This window comes from Purpureocillium takamizusanense, chromosome 2 (genome assembly GCF_022605165.1).
Source record: "Purpureocillium takamizusanense chromosome 2, complete sequence".
Taxonomy (NCBI): domain Eukaryota; kingdom Fungi; phylum Ascomycota; class Sordariomycetes; order Hypocreales; family Ophiocordycipitaceae; genus Purpureocillium; species Purpureocillium takamizusanense.
Genome location: NC_063069.1, coordinates 1,612,235 through 1,630,037, shown reverse-complemented (window position 1 = coordinate 1,630,037; position 17,803 = coordinate 1,612,235). Strand labels below are relative to the sequence as shown.

The window sequence follows — 17,803 nt, the reverse complement described above, 5'->3', positions numbered from 1 at the left end:
TCTGTGGCTTTTTTTTCCTTTGGGGATTCCGAACATCGACCACCAGCAACGCCCAGGCTGCTGCCTCTACACCCAGAAACCGTCCAGTCTCCCCATCAACCAGTCGTGTCGTTCATCAAACGACGCGAGTTTAGATGCGGATGACAGGCCGGTAGCACATTCAACGCCACCCGCTGCATCTCCGAGGGCCAAACTCCACGACGGTCGATTCGAAGCTCCGCGTTTCGACAGGCGCTTGCGCGAGCTGAATCGCCACGCCTACCCCGTCCATCCCTCACGTTGCGTATTCTTCTTCATACTCGAAGATACGATACGCGTCATCTTCTCCCGACCTTCCCCTTATACCCCTGGACCACGCTAGTCTCCCGACAAGATGGTTACCTTCGCCCTGCCCGTGGACGATCACGTCCCCAACGGTGCGAGCGGCACGCCCCGATCTCGCCCACCTCTGCCCTTTGCGAAGCGCAACTTTACCGCATCTCCCTATGGCGGCAGCCCCGCTAAGCGCAACGGCACCCCTCACAGCTCGTCATCGCGAAAGCTATTGACAACACGCGATGAAGTTCCGTCGAGCGGCTTAAACAACAGCTCAATCGCTGCGGCGCGGAACATCTTCCGGTCCTCCACGTTCACGGATAGCCCTCCCGTGACTGCCTTCTCCCCGAAGCTGCCGCAGAGCATGATGAAGAAGGTCTTTGCGCCAGGCGCGACTCCCGAGCCGTCTCGCGTTTATCGAGAGTCCACCGTCCAGGCTACCCCACGTGGTATGGCGTCTAGAGCGACGGACAAGGAACTTTTTCCGATGCGCATCTCATCACCCCCTCCCGAGCTTACGGGCGAAATTCTCACGCAGAAAATCCCTAAAGATTGGAATGCTAAGGGCTCCATCTATGCGGATCAATTTCTCGCACACCTTTGCCCCTCCGGTCTTGACGAAGAGCAGCGCCGACAGTTCTTCTGCATTCTCGATCTTCGACGCCTCAAATATGCCGCCAACGAGATTTTCTCCAAGAAAGATTGGAAGCTGAACGTGATGAACTTCGCCAAAGAGTTTGAGAAGAGTCGTAGCATCATCCTCCTGCGATACGGCCTGTACGAATTTCAGAACGTCAAGCCCTCCAAGGAGGTTCTCAAGAGATGGCGACGCGAGCATGGCCTACCCGAGCCCGAAGACGAGGCGGTCGAGCCCACACCCTCGAAGTTCTCCTCGAAGAAGCGCAAGGCCGATGACGAGCTCTCCAAGCAGTCTGCCACTGCAGACGATGCAGCCGTCAAAGGTAAGCGCAGAGCCGTGGCCCAAGAGGAAGACGAGGAGCCCGTGGTTGCCACTCCTGCTCCCAGCAAGAACAAGCGAAAAGCGTCTGTAAGTGAAGAGCAACCCGCCAAGATACAAAAGGCCACGCCGTCCTCGGCAAAGACTCTTTTCGAGAAGATTGCGAATAAGCCCGCCACGCCTGTTCAGGCGCCTGATGGCACGGGCAGCGCCAAATCGAACCCTTTCACCTCCAACAGGTCTAGCGCCAATAGCCTCGCTCGATCCGTTTTCACGAACTCAAAGCCTTCCGCACAAGCTGCGGCGTCTGGCGGTAACATTTTTGGCTACCTGTCGGATGCGAGCTCGGCCAAGAACAGCGGTGTCGAAGCTGACGCGGAGAGCGAGAGCGAGACGGGCTCCGACGAGGGAGAGAGCCCCGAGGCCATCCAGAGTGATGAGCCGAGCGTTGCGGCTAGTGGTTCTGGCGAGACTGGCTCGCAGACTGGATCCAACATTTTCGGACAGAAACCGGCACCGACCAGTGGCCTCGTCATGGGTGCTTCCAGCGATGCTGGTACTCGAGAGAGCACGCCTGGACGAAGTTTGTTTGACCGCATCTCCAAGGACAGCGATGGCAACCCCCTCCGAGCTGAGGAGAAGGCCGACACCGCTGCAGCGCCTGCACCTGTCGATCAGACGTGGAATCCGAGCTCGACACCGATCAAGTTCGCGCCGTCTACCCAGAAGACCGGGCTATTTGGTGGCACATCGGCATCCACGAGCACCACCTTCGCGCCCAAGGGTCCTGCCACCAACATGTTTGGTTCTGCCAAGCAAGACACGTCTTCGGCGAAGGAATCCTCGGTAGGGACTAGTGCAGACGAGGGGGCTAAGGATGGAGGAGAGTCTGACAAGGAGAATGAGACACAGCCGCCGAAGAAGGCGCTGTTTGAAGCCAAGGCTCCGACACCCGCGGCTCAGCAAAGTTTTGCCCCGTCCTTTTTCCAGCAGAAACCAGCCGCGCCCGACGCCCCAAAGCAAGCAGATGCGCCTAAACAAGCCCCCAGCCTGTTCGGCGCCGCCACGCCTAAGGCCGATGGCCAAGCTCAGGCTCCTGCCACTGGCAACCTTTTTGGTACGTTGAACAAGGCAACTGAAACCGCCGCAGCGACACCTGCCACACAGCCGACCTCGTTGTTTGTAACAGAGCCGGCGGAGTCGGAGAAGCCTGTAGGGTCTGCAGAGGCGCCGAAATCGACGCCTCTGTTTGGTGGCCAGAGTATTGCGTCCCCATTCGGTGGTGCTGGCGCGGCTGGCCCCTTGTTTGGATCCAAGCCTGCGACGTCCCCGGGCAGCGCACCCGGCAGCGGCGCATCGACTCCGTCGGCTCCTCTCTTCGGCGGTGCCTCTGTCACGTTTGGCGGCACCTCGATGGCTCCGGCAAAGACTGACAGTACGCCAGCAGCACCCGCAGCTGCCGCGCAGCCCACCTTTCCCTTCGGTAGCTTGGCGGAGAAGCCCTCGGACACGGCCCAGAAACCGCTCTTTGGAGGAACCAAGTCTCCCCCAGCTGCCCCCAGCGGCAACGGCATGTTTGATGGCAGCCCGATGAAGCAGGATGAGCCGTCGCCTGCCAAGAAGTCATTGGCGGGCGGCAGCAACACCGGAACGTCGACTCCATTGTTCAGCTTTGCGGCTCCGCAACCGGCCTCCAGTGCTTCTGCTTCAACCACCAACGCTTTCGGCGCTGCATCTGCTCCCGCCGCGAACAATGCGAGCGGCTCTGGCAATATGTTTGGGGGAACCGGGTCTGCGGGTAACGGAGGTCCTGGCGGCTTTAACTTTGCCTTTGGCGGAAGCGGCTCGTCTGGGACACCCTTCAATAACCCATTTGCCGGCAACTCCAACCCTGGGAGCGGAACACCTACTGGGGGATCCTTTGGTCTCGCCGGAGCCTCCGGGCCAGCCAGCGGTTCGTCCACACCGTTCCAGTTTGGAGGCGCTGCGTCCAGCAGCGCGACACCCGCTGCTGCTGGTGGATCTCTGTTTGGCGCAAGCCAGCCTGGCAATGGCACAACTTCGACGTTTGGGGTGGGCGCGTCCTCTGGTGGTGCTCCGGCCTTTAGCTTCTCTGGTGCCCCGTCGCAGCCAGCGCAAGGAACTGGTTCCATGTTCGGGTCCAAACCAGCTGCTCCTGTGTTCGCCGGTCTCCAGCCACCTGCGGGTGGTTCATCCACCACCGGGACCAGTAAGTCACCGTTTCCGCACCGGAAAATTGCCCCGCTAAAGCGACGGGTGTAGACTCTCCCCTGAATCTTGGCGGCGGCTCGAGTTTGGCAACTACACCCGCTGCGGGCACCCCGGAACCAGCGAACCAGGCCGACGGAGCCAATGGCGAGGACCATGAAGAAGGCGAAAAGCATGAGCAAATCAACCTTACGGATGGCGTGGATGAGAACGAGGAGATCCTCCACGATGTTCGGGCCAAGGTGCTCAAGTTTGCGCCCGCGAGCGACAAGTCGGACAGCGATGACAAGGCGAAGTCCAAAAGCCCCTGGTCGACCAAGGGAGTCGGCCCTCTGCGACTTCTGAAGGACAAAGAGTCGGGCAACGTGCGTCTACTCCTTCGTGCCGAGCCTCGAGGCCATGTGGCGTTGAATCGAGCATTGCTGCCCAATATGTCGTACAAGTCGGAGGAAAAGTACGTCAAGATTACGACGTCGAACGAGAAGGGGGACGGACTCGAAACGTGGATGATCCAGGTCAAGACAAAGGACTCAGCCAAGGAGCTGGCTGAGGTGCTGGAGAAGAACAAGGAGGCGAACAAGAAGTGATGATGGCTTCAAGGGAATTAGAGGCCAGGCATGGATGGGATGGGTGGAACAGGACAGAGGCAACGGACAAGATCGAACCAGGAGCATCACAGGCGTTTCACGAGGAGCATCGTAGGCAGTATTTGCTGAACAACGAAAAGAGGATTTTTTTGGTGGCAACGGCAGTTGACACGGCACAGCTACTCCCGTCTGGTGTTCGGCTTGAGGCATGTCGGTTACAGCACTTTCGTAGTTGCAAGAGGAGCTCGATTGCGCAGCTGGAGGAAGGGGATTAGTAGAAGAGGCTGAGAGTGGCTTAATGTCCATCGTAGCCAAGCAAAAAGCACACACACTTGAGGCAGTGGAGAGAAAAATCCCGGGCTCTTCATTCAGCTTTACAAGTGACGGCATGCACGCATGCATCGTGTGCGGGTAGTATTAGTCGTAGTCAGGTGTGTTGCGGGTGCTGTTGTTGACTCCATGAGCAGTGAGTGAGTGGTGCCCTGTGGGAAGAGGGAAACGTGGGGGCGGGGTGTGCTCTGTGGTCACCACTTTAACTCGGAGCGTGGAAGCGCGTCGCGCGTCAACACCTCGACTGTGCACCCGTGATCCACTGTCTCTTGTCTGGGGCCGTTTGCTGCGCTGAGCCTGCTTCCTCGGCAGCTTGACCCTACAGACATTCGACCACGATGCCACGGTACGCTTCTCTCCAGATCTCTCGTGCAAACCGAGCTGACGCGTTTCGTGCAGAGAAATCATTACGATCCAGGCCGGGCAGTGCGGCAACAGCAGTGAGTACCGAACCATCCCCTCCCTACCGTCCGCTTGACCGCCTCGCGCGCCCGGCGACTCTTCAACGCGATACGGACAGCGACGAGCAGCCGGCTGGGGGCGCAGGCATCAACACAAAACGACATGACACCTCGCTAACCTCCGATCGCACGTAGTCGGAAGCCAGTTCTGGCAGCAGCTCTGCCAGGAGCACGGGATCAGTCAGGATGGCACTCTCGAGGACTTTGCGACCGAAGGCGGCGACCGAAAGGACGTGTTTTACTACCAAAGCGACGATACACGATACATCCCGCGTGCCATTCTGATTGACCTGGAACCGCGGGTGAGTTTGGGGCGATTCTAGGAGCGAAGGCGAGGAGGGGCTCCACGGCTTCCAAGACGCTGACGGCAAGAGCGCAGGTCATCAATGGCATCCAGACGGGGCCGTACCGAAACATTTACAATCCCGAAAACTTTTACGTCGGCAAGGACGGTATGGGCGCGGCCAACAACTGGGGCGACGGCTACCAGAGCGGCGAGGCGGTGTTTGAGGACATAATGGAGATGATTGAGCGCGAGGCGGACGGCAGTGACTCTCTAGAGGTGCGTCTGCGCGGGCGCCTTGCCGTTTGGGCAGTTGCAGTGGCAATAAGATACTGACGGCTTGACAGGGATTCATGATGCTGCACTCGATTGCGGGCGGCACGGGCTCGGGGCTGGGTTCCTTCCTGCTCGAGCGACTCAACGACCGGTTCCCCAAGAAGATTATACAGACGTACTCGGTATTCCCGGACACGACCAATGCGGGCGACGTGGTTGTGCACCCGTACAACAGCATCTTGTCCATGCGAAGGCTAACGCAGAACGCTGATTCAGTGGTGGTGCTGGACAATGGCGCCCTGTCACACATCGCGGCGGACAGGCTGCACGTGCAGGAGCCGTCTTTTCAGCAGACAAACCAGCTGGTACGTTGTGCTCTCTCATGGTTCTCCATTCTAAGCAAGCAGGCTGGTAACTAACGGCGGCTTGGGTCAGGTCGCGACAGTCATGTCGGCGAGCACGACGACGCTGCGCTATCCGGGCTACATGCACAACGACCTCGTAAGCATCCTGGCGTCGCTGATCCCCACACCGCGATGCCACTTCCTCATGACGGCGTACACGCCCTTTACGGGAGACCAGGTGGAGCAGGCCAAGACGGTGCGCAAGACGACGGTGCTGGACGTGATGCGGCGGTTGCTGCAGCCCAAGAACCGCATGGTGTCGACGGTGCCGGGCAAGAAGAGCTGCTACATCTCCATCCTCAACGTGATCCAGGGCGAGGTGGACCCGACGGACGTGCACAAGAGCCTGCTGCGGATCCGCGAGCGGCGGCAGCTGGCCACGTTCATCCCGTGGGGACCGGCGAGCATCCAGGTGGCCCTGACGAAGCGCAGCCCGTACATTCCCATGAGCCACCGGGTGAGCGGCCTGATGCTGGCCAACCACACGAGCATCGCCACGGTGAGTTTACACGTCCCTCGCCATTCACTTTTCTTACTACTTGACCAAGATACTGTGGGGAGGCGGCGGCTAACGAGAGTGCCCCCACAGCTGTTCAAGCGCATCGTCAGGCAGTATGACAGCATGCGCAAGCACAACGCCTTCATCGAGGGGTACAAGAAGACGGCGCCGTTTGCGGAGAACCTGCACGAGTTCGACGAGGCACGGCAGGTGGTGGCGGACCTAATTGGGGAGTACGAGGCGGCCGAGAACGCAGACTACCTGAACCCCGAAGGCAGAAACCTGCCCACGTCGGCGGAGACGGACAGGAGGGTCGGTTGAGGGTCTTTTCCTGGGGATGATTCCGACATGACGGGCACCGTCACGGGGGCACTGACTGTGTTGAAGAAGAAAAGAGGCCCACGCAAGGCACAAAACGGAGATATGGCGTTTTGGGATTTTAGGACAGGTCTCTCTATGGTGCTCTATGTTCAAGTAGGCGTGTGCTGAATGGAAGCGAACGGATGTGTCTTGAACTGGGTCTGTCGTGCTCGGTCCAGCTTCCATGTGACGGAACCATGGTGTGTGCTGTTCGCCATGGGGAGCTGAGATTCGCGGGGCACACCAACAAGGGAGACAACAGCCATCTATCTACCTTCCCCGACTCTGTTTATGCCTCGAGTTATTACGCGAGCGAGGTGATGAGCCGACCCCCCTTGGGCACGACTCGTTATTTGGCACAACTGTGGCACACATGTACCTATTGTGGTTCCTGAAAGCGCCGCGCCATGATCGCGATGAAGTGGGCACATACCAGCAGTATACGTACAGTATGCAGCAGTAGATGAGTGGGAAGAAGTGGAAAGACGGAGACCGTGACGAAAGAATTGTGGAGGCGGAGGTTTTGGTCCGCCCGCCCGCAGTGGGAGCCGCGGGAGAGGAGGCACCAGGAACAGGAGGCACCAGGAAGCAGAGCCGGCCAACACAAGACGTCATTTTCGCCATTTGACGTCACGCAGCGTAATAATAAACGACGCGGGAAGGCAGATGGGACATGCATGCATCTTCTTCGCGGAACCGGGGGGGGGGGGGATGGATAAAAGGGGATGGGGTGGTGCGCCCGTCGAGGTCGAGTCGAATCGAATCAGTTCAAGTCGATTTCATTTTCATTCTCAAAGACAAGGAACCGACTTTGGCAGAAAGATTGGGTGAATAATAATATTCTTCTTTTCTTGGTGCAAGGTACTATGCCACACACCCACCAACTAACTTGGTAGCTCACTTACGCTGACATGGCACAAGACGACAAGACAATTAACCCCTTGAGAGAAGACGGTAGAAGGAAGCACAGTCAAAAACCGACAACCAACCAAACTTTCTCCCCAACAGTTCAAATACATCTACACACACAAGGACTCTTTTTTTTGTCCTTGAACACCACCACCAACAAAAACAAAACAATGCCTCAATCCAAGGCCGACCAAATCTCCAACACGCAGGCCAACCTGCCGCTCCCGGAGCAGCCCCCGCAGGCGTCGGACTGGCAGTCGGCCGACGCGCGGACGGTCAACGTGGGCTCCGGCGGCGACGCGGAGCGCACCACGGTCGGCACCCATGCGGGCGCGCAGGCCGGCCTCCGGGGGCCCGCGACCAAGGGCGGCGACATGGACATGAGCGGCATCGGGCGCGGCGTCGATGAGGCGGCCAGCAAGGGCGGCAGCGGTGTGTCCAGGTAAAAAAAGAGCAAGAACAAAAAAACAAAAAACAGTGTACTGTATTTGTACGACTGGGCGGGTTTTGGGTGCCTAGGAGGGTGGGCACCTAGTTAGGCGTTCGTCGCGTTTGTGTGTAGGTAACTAACAAGGCGCCGTGGATGAATCAAAGAAAGAAAAGCATGAATTCAACCAACCTCGGCGCCCACTACGCACCACACGAGTCGCCCACACAGCCTTTGCTAATCAGGCACGTTACTTCATCTTCTTGCCTTCTTGCGTAAAATGCACTTGATTTTCTAGATGTGAGGGCGTTCACTTGTCGAGCCCATACAAAGTATGGCGACAGGCACTCCAGGACGGTTCTGTCAATTGGCGGGTCTGAAGCACAGTGACCTCCACATGTACCGACATGCCGAGAACTGCCCAGGGCTGGAAATGCCGTCTCAGTGATTGGAGCGCCGCGCCGAGCCATGGAACAGCTCCCCCCCTCCAACTGCAGCCCCACCATCGGACCTACTAAGAAACAACAAAAACTCCAAGCTTTCCCGTTGCAATCCATCACCAACACCCCAGCGCAACCCGAGAAACCACCTCCCACCTCGGAGGCCCGCTCACCCGCGCCCCATCCTTCGAGGAACCCCCTCCAAGAAATATAGTACCCAGAAACAGGGGTTCTAGTTCATGTTCCGTCGCCTCCTCGCAGCCATGGCCGCCGAATCCTCTCCCAAACGCCTCAAGATGGCCACCGCCGCCACGGGCACCGGCCCCCTCATCGGCACGCACAGCGGGCACTTCCACGCCGACGAGGCCCTCGCCGTGCACATGCTCCGCCTGCTGCCCGCCTACGCCGACGCCCGCCTCGTGCGCACCCGCGACCCCAAGGTCCTCGAGGCGTGCCACACCGTCGTGGACGTCGGCGGCGAGTACGACCCCGCCCGCCACCGTTACGACCACCACCAGCGCGGCTTCGTCACCACCTTTCCCGGCCGCGACACCAAGCTCTCGAGCGCGGGGCTCGTCTTCCTACACTTTGGCCGCGCCATCATTGCCCAGCGGCTGAGCGCGCAGCAGCAGCAGCAGCAGAAGCAGGATGCCGCCTCAGCCAGCGTCGTCGCAGAGGACAGCCCCGAGGTCGAGCTCCTGCACCGCAAGCTCTACCAGGACTTCATCGAGGCGCTCGACGCCCACGACAACGGCGTCTCCGTCTACGACCCAGCCGCCGTCGCCGCCGCCGGGCTCGAGAAGCGCTTCAGCGAGGGCGGCTTCACCCTCGGCGCCGTCGTCGGCCGCTTCAACCCCAACTGGAACGATGCCCGCCCCGCCGACCCGGCCGCCGCCCAGCAGGCCGAGGACGAGCGCTTCCTCGAAGCCAGCGCCCGCATCGGCGACGAGTTCGACCGCGACCTCGACTACTGCGCCGCCGCCTGGCTACCCGCCCGCGACGTCGTCCAGCGCGCCTTTGAGCGCCGCCGCGACTTGGATCCCGAGGGCCGCCTCCTCGTCCTCGAGGGCGCCGGTGTCCCCTGGAAGGACCACCTCTACACCCTCGAGGCCGCCGCCGCCGGCGGCGCCCCCAGCCAACCCGTCCTCTACGTCCTCTACCAGGAGAAGCCCGAGCCCGGCGCCAAGTGGCGCATCCAGTGCGTCCCCGAGTCCAAGGACTCCTTCGTCAGCCGCAAGCCCCTGCCCGAGGCCTGGCGCGGCTTCCGCGACGAGGAGCTCGACGGCATCACCGGTGTCCCCGGCTGCGTCTTCGTCCACGCGGCTGGCTTCATCGGCGGCAACAAGACGTGGGAGGGGGTCAAGGAGATGGCTCTTAAGGCCCTGGACGCGTAATGTTACTCTGCAGAGCAAATCCAAAAAAAGTTATGATAATGAATACATGAAAAAAAACACTAACCCAGGGGAAACGGCCTCTGAACGATGACAAAGAATCGTAGTGGTAATCTTGACAAACTAAGAAGAGGCCACACAAGGCGGAGCTTCGCGATTCCGAATACAAGACCGAGGCTGGTCCTCGTTGGAGATACGCCGGCAGACCCCCGTAGTAAAGAGAACCTAGGCGAGAACACGAGAGAGAGCAGATCCGTACAAAGATCGACGCAGTACCACATCAACGGCCAACGACACAACAGACCCAGCAGAGCAACATGAGCCGCCCGTGCTCACAGCCTCAATGACGTACCCTAGACAGCCATCACTGTTCCGTCACAAAGAGAGAAAAATGACACGCCCGTCCAATCATACGTCGCCTTTCATCATGGCAAGCCCTCGAAACCAATTTCAAACATGTTGAAAGAAAAAGTAATCAAGGACAAAGGAGAACAAGCCCGTTTGCTTCCTCTCGCCCAGGGGGGGACTGCGCGCAGCCATTTTATTGATTCCCCTTTGTGTCCATCCAGCCCAACGCCAACTTTGCGATTCGTTCGTAAGGTGAAAAGAGAAAGCAGACATCCTCGTTCATACTCTCGCTCGAGCACACACAGCCTTCGCTTCGTCCGCAACACTGCGACACAACCGTTGGCTGGCCCATCTCAGGGGCCGCAGAAGCCCCAATTGAACATGTCATGGTTGCCTCATCTCCGGATAGGGATGCCCTCTCCCGCAGCGACCGGCTCAGCAGTGGCGGCCGTCTTCTTCGCGTCGGCCGAGTCCGAGACGGCTCCTTCGGCGCTCGTTTCGCGGTGGAGGAAGCTGCTCTCCTTGACCGGACTGCCGGCCTGGACGCCGGTGATGGAGCCGTGGTGCTTGGGGACACTTCCGCCGCCGGAGCCGTTGACGGGGGACGACAGGTGCGGGATGTTCTCGGGAACGGGGTGTTGGGAGCCGACGGCGCCGGCGTCGACGCCATCGCCCTTGCCAGCCTTGGACATGGCGTAGTCGCCCGAGTCGAAGTATTTGCGGTCCTTGAGGTGCTTGGCGAAGTGGTCGGAGCGGGACGGAAGCTTGCCGTAAAGGCGGAAGAGGCGCTGCTCCTCAGGGGAGAGCGACTGGAAGTGACACAGCCCTGTCAGCGGGATTTGCTCGCCAAAAGGGGGCAAAAAGAAGGTGCAACTTGGGGTGTGGTCTCTGCGAGGCGTTGCTGCCGTGCGGACCGGGAGGTAGCTCTTGGAAGCGAGCCGGACTGTGACGCGAGGGCGTCTGGCCGCCACTGACGACAGTCCCAACGGCGGGACGCGGGACAGGGGAGAGGAGCTCACTCACCTTGACGTCGACCTTGTTCTTCTGGTGGGGGTTCATCGTGACGAGATCGCTCGCCCAGCCTAGGGAAGGACGTCGCTAAATGACGTTGGACGACGGGGAGGGGGGTTCTGGGGGTCGTCCACAGCGACGGTCGATTGGGCACAATTGGGATGCGGGGACCGCTCGTTCGAGTCGGCGGACGGTGAATCGGGGGGCTGAGAGCTGGACACGCGGAGTGGACAAGCTCCTAGGTTGTTCTGATGCGGCGGGTGGAAAAGTTGTCGAATGTGTAGGTAGGTAGCGGGAGGAGGAGATGGGTATCTTAAGTGCCGAGAGGAGAGCCGGGGGAGACTGAAGGTGGTGGTGGTGGTGGTGGTGGTGACCTGTGACTCTCTCAAAGGTAGTTCCGTCAGTCTGCTGGTGGTGGTGGTGGTGGTGGTGGCAGCTGTGAGCCAGTGACGATGGGCGCAGCAGCGGGGTCTCTTTCATCAACTGGAGCTCCTGGCTGGGCTGTGCTGTGCTGGGCTTTGTGCTTGGAGGCAAGGTGCTCGCTAGCGCATTACCTTATGTAAGGCAAATTTATTTTGTTGATCAATGGACGCAGGCGAGCACGGGACTGCCCAGCCAGTTTAGGGCGATTGATGGAACGAATGGAACCTGACAGGCTGCCCAGCGGGGGAGTGCCTTGTTGGTACAGTGGATTGAAGCAGCTACCTTAGTACCTACCTTACACAGAGGGGTGTCGGGTACCTTTCAAACCCACAGGCAGCCAGCCTCCAGGTCCTCGCAGGTGCTCATGGCACAACGGGACAACCTGAACAGACATGAATGAGGTCACGCCGGGTCCACCCGACGACAAAGGTCGTTGCCGTCTTTGTTTCAGACAAACTATGGTGGCAGCCCAACCAGGACACGAAAGAAGGAAAGATATGAAGGTGGATAAGGAAAAGGACCTGCCTCCTCGAGTGCCCCTTTCATGCAGAAGGGACTCGATGGCTCACATGTCCCCCCGCCAAGACCTTCGCCAGGTGCATCGATCAGGGCGTTGCTTGGACAAGCTGCCGACAACGGGCAGCCCTTTGGCTGCGACTCCTGACTGCATATGCACTTGGTAAGGTAAGGTACCAAGCCATTTGTGTCAGCGGGCACCTGATAATGTTGGGATGCGGATCATCGGGCAACGTTCCGATCATGACAAGCAAAGATTGAGTGCCACAATGCCCTCGCCCGCATGCACGCATGGGGCAGGGCCCGGCAGCAAATCCGACCTGGCCTGGTTGCTGCACTGCATTGCACTGCACTGCGCTGCGCTGCGCTGCACTTGACGCGACCCGCGAGCCATGGGCGGGACGGTGACATGTCACCACCTACTAAAAAGGCTCGCCGGATTTCTAAGCACCTGCCCGCCGTCCAGTGGGGAGGCCACTACCTTGGTGGCCCGCGAGAACCCCGCGACGCGACCAAGGCCACCTATGAAAGCGACTTGACGACGACCCGATCGGTAGTACGCTAGTGGTAGTTAACTACTTCGTACAGGTAGGCAGTAAAGGTACTAAAGTTGAGGACTTGTAAGCCTAGAGCAGCCGTCGTCGTCGTCGTCGCGCGCGTGCCGCCCCCCCGTCGTCTGCTGGGAGCAGCTCCACCACCACGACTCCTCCCGGACGCCGTCAACGGCCCGTAGTCTAGAATTGACGCACGACATTTGTAAGAGCCGATTATCCAACTTTTTTTTTTCTTGCCTGCCTGCCTGCCTAGTAGTTCCCACCGCCCCTGCCTCCACAACTCCCAGTTGATCCGAGATCGCATCGCGCCGCATCGCATCTAGAGCCTGTCCTGTCGAAGAACGCTCTCGTCTCCCGGTGACTGCAGCAAACTCAATTCGCATTGGGGGTGCTATGGGAGCTTAACACCCGACACGCCTTCTCCCCCCCCCCCCGCCAACTTCCCGAGCGTCGGCCTGTCGGAGTTGCGGGGCACCCGTTTCCCTTCTGCTTCCCCTCCACATCAAGGCCGCTCTCACTCTCCAACATCGCCCGCGACGTGCGCTTCCTCTCCTTTGCCTTGCCACGCTGCTCCTGGATACGTACATACTCCCGGTACGCCGTGTGCGCGCGCGCTGGCTTTGGGCTGGGCACACTTAGAGCTGCCTCCTCGTCTTCGGCTGATCGCGCCCAACCAGGACTCGTCCGTCGCCCATTCATCCGCAGCCACAGAGAGATAGGCGGGCTAGACATTGCCCATCATGGGTCTCCTGTAAGTCTCCGATTGGGCATGCATCTCTCCTTCGCGGATCACATCTCAGCCCCTGACACGTTGACCGCAGTGCGCTCGGAACCGCGCTCGAATGGCCCGAGGCGAAGAAGCGCGCCCACCAAGTGAGGGAATGGGGCATTAAGGTACAAGAGACGCATACTTCCATCCCTCTCTCCATGCCCGCTCACAGGGCAGCGTGTCCTCCTTTCATCATCACCATCGTCATATCGACTCGGCTGACTGACCACCGTGCCAATAGCAACTGCTCGAGATCTGGAACAAGGCAAAGGGCAAGGAGCGGGATGCCCTACTCTGGGGCGATGAGGTCACACAACCTTCCTTGCACGCCATTGTGCCTCATGTTCGTGAGCTGACCCAGTGCAGGTCGAGTACTTGGTCGTCACCTATACCAAGGACGAACAAAAGGTCCTCTTGTCTTTGCGCCAGGCCGAGATCCTCAAAGCTCTTGCCACCGATACAGAACTGGCCAAGGACGGCTGCTGCGTGCCCGCCCTGCAGGATGATGAGCCCGCGGCCAAACCCAAGTTCGTCTCAACCCACCCCCCGCGATGCTGACCAGCACGGCCCTCGCATGCTTACGACGATATGCGCAACAGAACAGGCTCCCTCCCCGTCTTTCACCCCGAATTCGGAAGGTTCATGCTCGAAGCCACCCCCGGGAAGCCATGGGGCATCGGCTTCAGGGAGCTGCTCGATGTTGAGCCCGACATGAAGCTCCGGCGAAAGATTGCCAAGGAGCATATGCTGTCCAGCGAGTATCCTATCACGCTGACCACCTTCCCGCGCATCGGAAGCCCCGGCCAGTTCACGTTTCCCTACTACCCGCCCTCGGGACCCAGGTTGCGCTCCCAGTTCGTCCCAGATGAGATCGCCAACCCCCATATCCGCTTTCCCACCTTGGCCGCAAACATCCGATGGCGCCGGGGCCGCAAGGTCCAGGTCAATGTGCCCGTCTTTCATGATACCAACACGCCGAGGCCCTGGGTAGACCCCACGGTCAACCGCGACCTGCACAACTGGCCCGAGGACGACGACGAGCGCAACGGCGCCGCCCCCGACGACTACATCCACATGGACGCCATGGCCTTTGGCATGGGTAGCTGCTGCCTTCAGATTACGTTCCAAGCCAAGAACATCACCGAGGGCCGGCAACTGTACGATCAGTTGAGCCCCCTGGGCCCAATCATGCTGGCTCTGACCGCAGCCACACCCATCTACAAAGGGTTCCTGGCCAATACCGACGTGCGGTGGAATCAGATCAGCAGAGCTGTCGACTGCAGAACCCCCGAAGAGTTGGGCGAAAAGGTGCGTCTCGTTACCATCTTCAGACTTACCTTTGCGCTGCTAACCCCCCCATGACCAGCCCCTGAAAAATGACCGATGGAGGATCCCCAAGTCTCGCTACGCATCCAACTCGACCTACATCTCCACCGATCCACGTCTCAGGCCCGAGTACATGGATCCAGATCTCGTCATCGACCCGGAAATCAAGGCCAAGCTCGTCGAGGGCGGGATGGATGACCTGCTCGCCACACACTTTGCACACCTATTCATCAGAGATCCCATTGTCATCTTCGAGGAGGACCTCCAGGAGCTGGACCTGAACAAGACGGATCACTTCGAGAACATCCAGTCGACGAATTGGCAGCACATGCGGTTCAAGCCACCGCCTGCGGAGAACAACATCGGCTGGAGAGTCGAGTTCCGACCCATGGAGATCCAGGTCACCGACTTTGAGAACGCCGCCTTCTCCGTCTTCATGGTGCTCGTCACGCGGGCTATCCTGTCCTTTGATCTCAACTTCTACATCCCCATCAAAAAGGTCGACGACAACATGGAGCGCGCCCACGCCGTCGACGCCGTCCTGAAGGAAAAGTTTTACTTCCGAAAGAACCCCTTCCCACTGCGGCCCTCGCGCGCCAACACCGTCTTCGGCGACGAGTCTCGGCCAGGCTCCGCCATGCCCAGCCGACCTGGCTCTCCCGGCCTGCCCATCGACGAGGAGTACGAGGAGATGACCATCGACGAGATTGTCAACGGCTCTCCCACGGGCGACTTTCCCGGCCTTATCCCAATCGTCGAGAGCTACCTGGACAGTGTCAACGTCGACGTCGAAACGCGGTGCCAGCTCGCCACGTACCTGAGCCTTATCAGCAAGCGCGCCAGCGGCGAGCTCGACACGGCGGCGCGCTGGATTCGCAACTTTGTCGACGCTCACCCGGCGTACAACCATGACAGCGTAGTCGACGAGGCCATCACCCACGACCTCATCGGCGCCGTCATCGCCGTCGGCGAGCGCGAGGCCGCTGGCCAGAACTTTGCCGGCCTCGGCATCCACGGGCTCCCGAGGCTGCTGGGGCGTTTTCGCGGCGGCTGTGGGCAGGACGGGCCCAATGGGGATATCAACGGCGTGAGCGACGATGTTGCCAACGATGCTGATGCCGATCGCGAGAACGGCGGTTCTCGCAAGCGCAAGAGCGACTGGCTCGACGGAGACGCCGCCCATCCGGGGTCGTCGTCGTGAGCGAGACCCGAGTACGACGACGGAGGAGCTGTAGTTGAAGAACACACAACATGAGCCCGCAACGGGACCGTGAAGGAGGGAGCCCAAAGCGCTCCGCTCAATCGCCACGTGCCGATGCGCCTCCCCCCTCCTGTTGATCTTGGCACGGGGACATGCTTTTGCAATGCGCCTATATGCCCGGTGTACATGGCCACTGAATGGACGCCCCCTTTGTCCTCGCCCTTGGGGATACTCACAGTGCCAACTTGGAGCTCGGGGTCGTTCGACTCAAAAAGCTGCCGGTAGTGGGCTGTCCAAAGGCTGTAGAGGACCGATCCGCGGGCTCGATGCACCCGTATCATGGCCGTCAAGCGAAGCGCTGGCTGGGCGCGAGGAGGAGGAGGGGACCAGCTGGTTGGGACGCGGCTGATCGAGGCAACTCGCCTGCGTGCTCTACATTGCAGGCCGCACAACAGCGGCGAGACATGACTCCATAGTCGTCGGCACGTCCTTTTTTATTTGAGTTGTTTCTTGTTCTTTTTCCTCCCCCCCCCCCGTGGTGCATGTGTTTGAAGAAACCCAAAAAAAAGGGGGGGGGGGGGGGGGTTAACCCAGGGTAGGACACAAGGAACAAGCAGGCAGGGGTGAGCCAGCGATGCAGTTGCATGGCAAAGTGCCCCAGGCCTTCGAGTTCGGGCGCTTAATCTATGAGACCACCGTAAACGACATATGTTTTTGGTCCAAGCGTAAATGACGTCCAGCACGTGTACATACAGACAACGCAGAAGACATGTTCTAGAAGAAATTTAGGCGAACAGTCTCTCAACTGACCCAATGTGCGTGTGCCATGCAGGGTAGTTAGAAGAAGAGCAACTCACAATTGCGCCCGTCAGTTAACGTCAAAGTCATTGTTCGAGATGACCGATAAGGTAGACTACCTACGTGCGAAGGTACTCTGCTACTTTATCCAGTGATGGCCTTAGAGGCGCGAGTCAGTTAATTCAGCATGACCTCTTGATCGGCGCCCGCAGATCCCGAAGGCAGCTTCTCACATCACTACAAAAGAGGAGTACCAGGAACAGTCAATGTGACAGCCTCCGTTGTCATACGTACGCACGCCGAGGCCTAGGTAAGACCTGTCCCGTATCCACTTGCGTGACACCGTGAAGCTAGGGAGCTGGAATGTGGCTCTTACACCCGCGTGGGAAAATGACTGAGCCCGGCCGGACGGGAACAAAAGGACGGTCCCGAGCCGCCCTGGGACCCTGGAAAAATTGCCGACGGCGAGATGCGACGGAGCGCAGCATGCCAGGGGCGCGCAGGCGAAACAGCCATGTTGCGGGGACCAGCAGCCGGGCGGGCGGGATGCGTGCCGCCACTTGACATTGCCCCCTGGTCACAGTCAGTTCACGTCATGTTTGCTTTTTTGCCCAAGGGGCTTCTGGAGTCGGGGGCGCACACCCCTTGAGCCATTGGGTTGCTTTATTTATGGAATCGGCAGTTGCAATTTTGACATTTGAGACTTCAAGGGTATCGGGGCAACGCAATAGGTAGTCCAGCCGCCGCAAGGGGGAGGGCTGGGCATCGAGAGACGGGCGGCGAAAAGGGTAGCGTTCAATGCCGAGATGCACCTGGTCGGAGGCCGCCGCACGCGCAGTCGGCACCGAGGGATGTGGGAACCCAAGCGGGCAGTGTGCGACACCTGTGGCGGACGTTCGAATCGGCCGGATGTCTGTCTGACGGGGCCGTAGCAGTACGAACGCATGTACGAAGTACGTAGTACTCGTAGTTACTTCGTACCTTGTGC

At 59.6% G+C, this 17,803-nt stretch overlaps 6 protein-coding genes across 7 annotated transcripts; 5 read left to right on the top strand and 1 right to left on the bottom strand.

The window, feature by feature from the left end:
• Positions 1 to 16: 16 nt before the first annotated feature.
• Positions 17 to 4,414, top strand: JDV02_002310 (uncharacterized protein). 2 transcript variants are annotated; one of them, XM_047983324.1, is made up of 2 exons: positions 17 to 2,390; positions 2,718 to 4,414. In XM_047983324.1, exons 1-2 carry the CDS (start codon positions 374 to 376, stop codon positions 3,554 to 3,556), a joined length of 2,856 nt encoding a protein of 951 aa, XP_047839294.1. In that variant the 5' UTR covers positions 17 to 373; the 3' UTR covers positions 3,557 to 4,414. The 2 variants fall into 2 exon arrangements, with proteins under 2 accessions (XP_047839294.1, XP_047839293.1); XM_047983323.1 differs by having other exon boundaries at positions 17 to 3,503; positions 3,557 to 4,414.
• A 262-nt stretch (positions 4,415 to 4,676) lies between these two features.
• Positions 4,677 to 6,983, top strand: TUB4 (gamma-tubulin). Its single transcript, XM_047983322.1, has 7 exons — positions 4,677 to 4,765; positions 4,819 to 4,859; positions 5,016 to 5,182; positions 5,260 to 5,442; positions 5,511 to 5,804; positions 5,875 to 6,342; positions 6,433 to 6,983. The coding sequence occupies exons 1-7, from the start codon at positions 4,758 to 4,760 to the stop codon at positions 6,661 to 6,663; spliced, it is 1,392 nt and encodes a 463-aa protein (XP_047839292.1). The 5' UTR covers positions 4,677 to 4,757; the 3' UTR covers positions 6,664 to 6,983.
• Positions 6,984 to 7,454: 471 nt separating this feature from the next.
• JDV02_002308 (uncharacterized protein) lies at positions 7,455 to 8,296 on the top strand. Its single transcript, XM_047983321.1, has 2 exons — positions 7,455 to 7,563; positions 7,624 to 8,296. Exon 2 carries the CDS (start codon positions 7,782 to 7,784, stop codon positions 8,055 to 8,057), a length of 276 nt encoding a protein of 91 aa, XP_047839291.1. The 5' UTR covers positions 7,455 to 7,563; positions 7,624 to 7,781; the 3' UTR covers positions 8,058 to 8,296.
• A 280-nt stretch (positions 8,297 to 8,576) lies between these two features.
• On the top strand, positions 8,577 to 10,111 carry JDV02_002307 (uncharacterized protein). Its single transcript, XM_047983320.1, has one exon. It carries the CDS (start codon positions 8,718 to 8,720, stop codon positions 9,870 to 9,872), a length of 1,155 nt encoding a protein of 384 aa, XP_047839290.1. The 5' UTR covers positions 8,577 to 8,717; the 3' UTR covers positions 9,873 to 10,111.
• A 501-nt stretch (positions 10,112 to 10,612) lies between these two features.
• On the bottom strand, positions 10,613 to 11,276 carry JDV02_002306 (uncharacterized protein; the record flags this gene model as incomplete). The annotated part of the gene is made up of 2 exons (XM_047983319.1): positions 10,613 to 11,026; positions 11,241 to 11,276. The coding sequence occupies 2 exons, from the start codon at positions 11,274 to 11,276 to the stop codon at positions 10,613 to 10,615; spliced, it is 450 nt and encodes a 149-aa protein (XP_047839289.1).
• Positions 11,277 to 12,972: 1,696 nt separating this feature from the next.
• On the top strand, positions 12,973 to 16,785 carry GSH1 (Glutamate--cysteine ligase). The gene is made up of 7 exons (XM_047983318.1): positions 12,973 to 13,315; positions 13,399 to 13,472; positions 13,543 to 13,615; positions 13,732 to 13,797; positions 13,857 to 14,017; positions 14,090 to 14,798; positions 14,857 to 16,785. Exons 2-7 carry the CDS (start codon positions 13,462 to 13,464, stop codon positions 16,015 to 16,017), a joined length of 2,181 nt encoding a protein of 726 aa, XP_047839288.1. The 5' UTR covers positions 12,973 to 13,315; positions 13,399 to 13,461; the 3' UTR covers positions 16,018 to 16,785.
• The last annotated feature ends 1,018 nt before the right edge of the window (positions 16,786 to 17,803 follow it).

Bases quoted from the DNA above. Each gene is read 5' to 3' on its own strand.
- GSH1 (XM_047983318.1), top strand. The intron at 13,616-13,731 runs GTACAAGAGACG...CCGTGCCAATAG, and splicing joins TGAGGGAATGGGGCATTAAG to CAACTGCTCGAGATCTGGAA. The intron at 14,018-14,089 runs GTTCGTCTCAAC...TATGCGCAACAG, and splicing joins GAGCCCGCGGCCAAACCCAA to AACAGGCTCCCTCCCCGTCT.
- JDV02_002310 (XM_047983323.1), top strand. From the start codon at position 374: ATGGTTACCTTCGCCCTGCCCGTGGACGATCACGTCCCCAACGGTGCG. The intron at 3,504-3,556 runs GTAAGTCACCGT...CGACGGGTGTAG, and splicing joins TTCATCCACCACCGGGACCA to ACTCTCCCCTGAATCTTGGC.
- JDV02_002307 (XM_047983320.1), top strand. From the start codon at position 8,718: ATGTTCCGTCGCCTCCTCGCAGCCATGGCCGCCGAATCCTCTCCCAAA.
- JDV02_002308 (XM_047983321.1), top strand. From the start codon at position 7,782: ATGCCTCAATCCAAGGCCGACCAAATCTCCAACACGCAGGCCAACCTG.
- TUB4 (XM_047983322.1), top strand. The intron at 5,805-5,874 runs GTACGTTGTGCT...GGCTTGGGTCAG, and splicing joins TTCAGCAGACAAACCAGCTG to GTCGCGACAGTCATGTCGGC. The intron at 6,343-6,432 runs GTGAGTTTACAC...GTGCCCCCACAG, and splicing joins ACCACACGAGCATCGCCACG to CTGTTCAAGCGCATCGTCAG.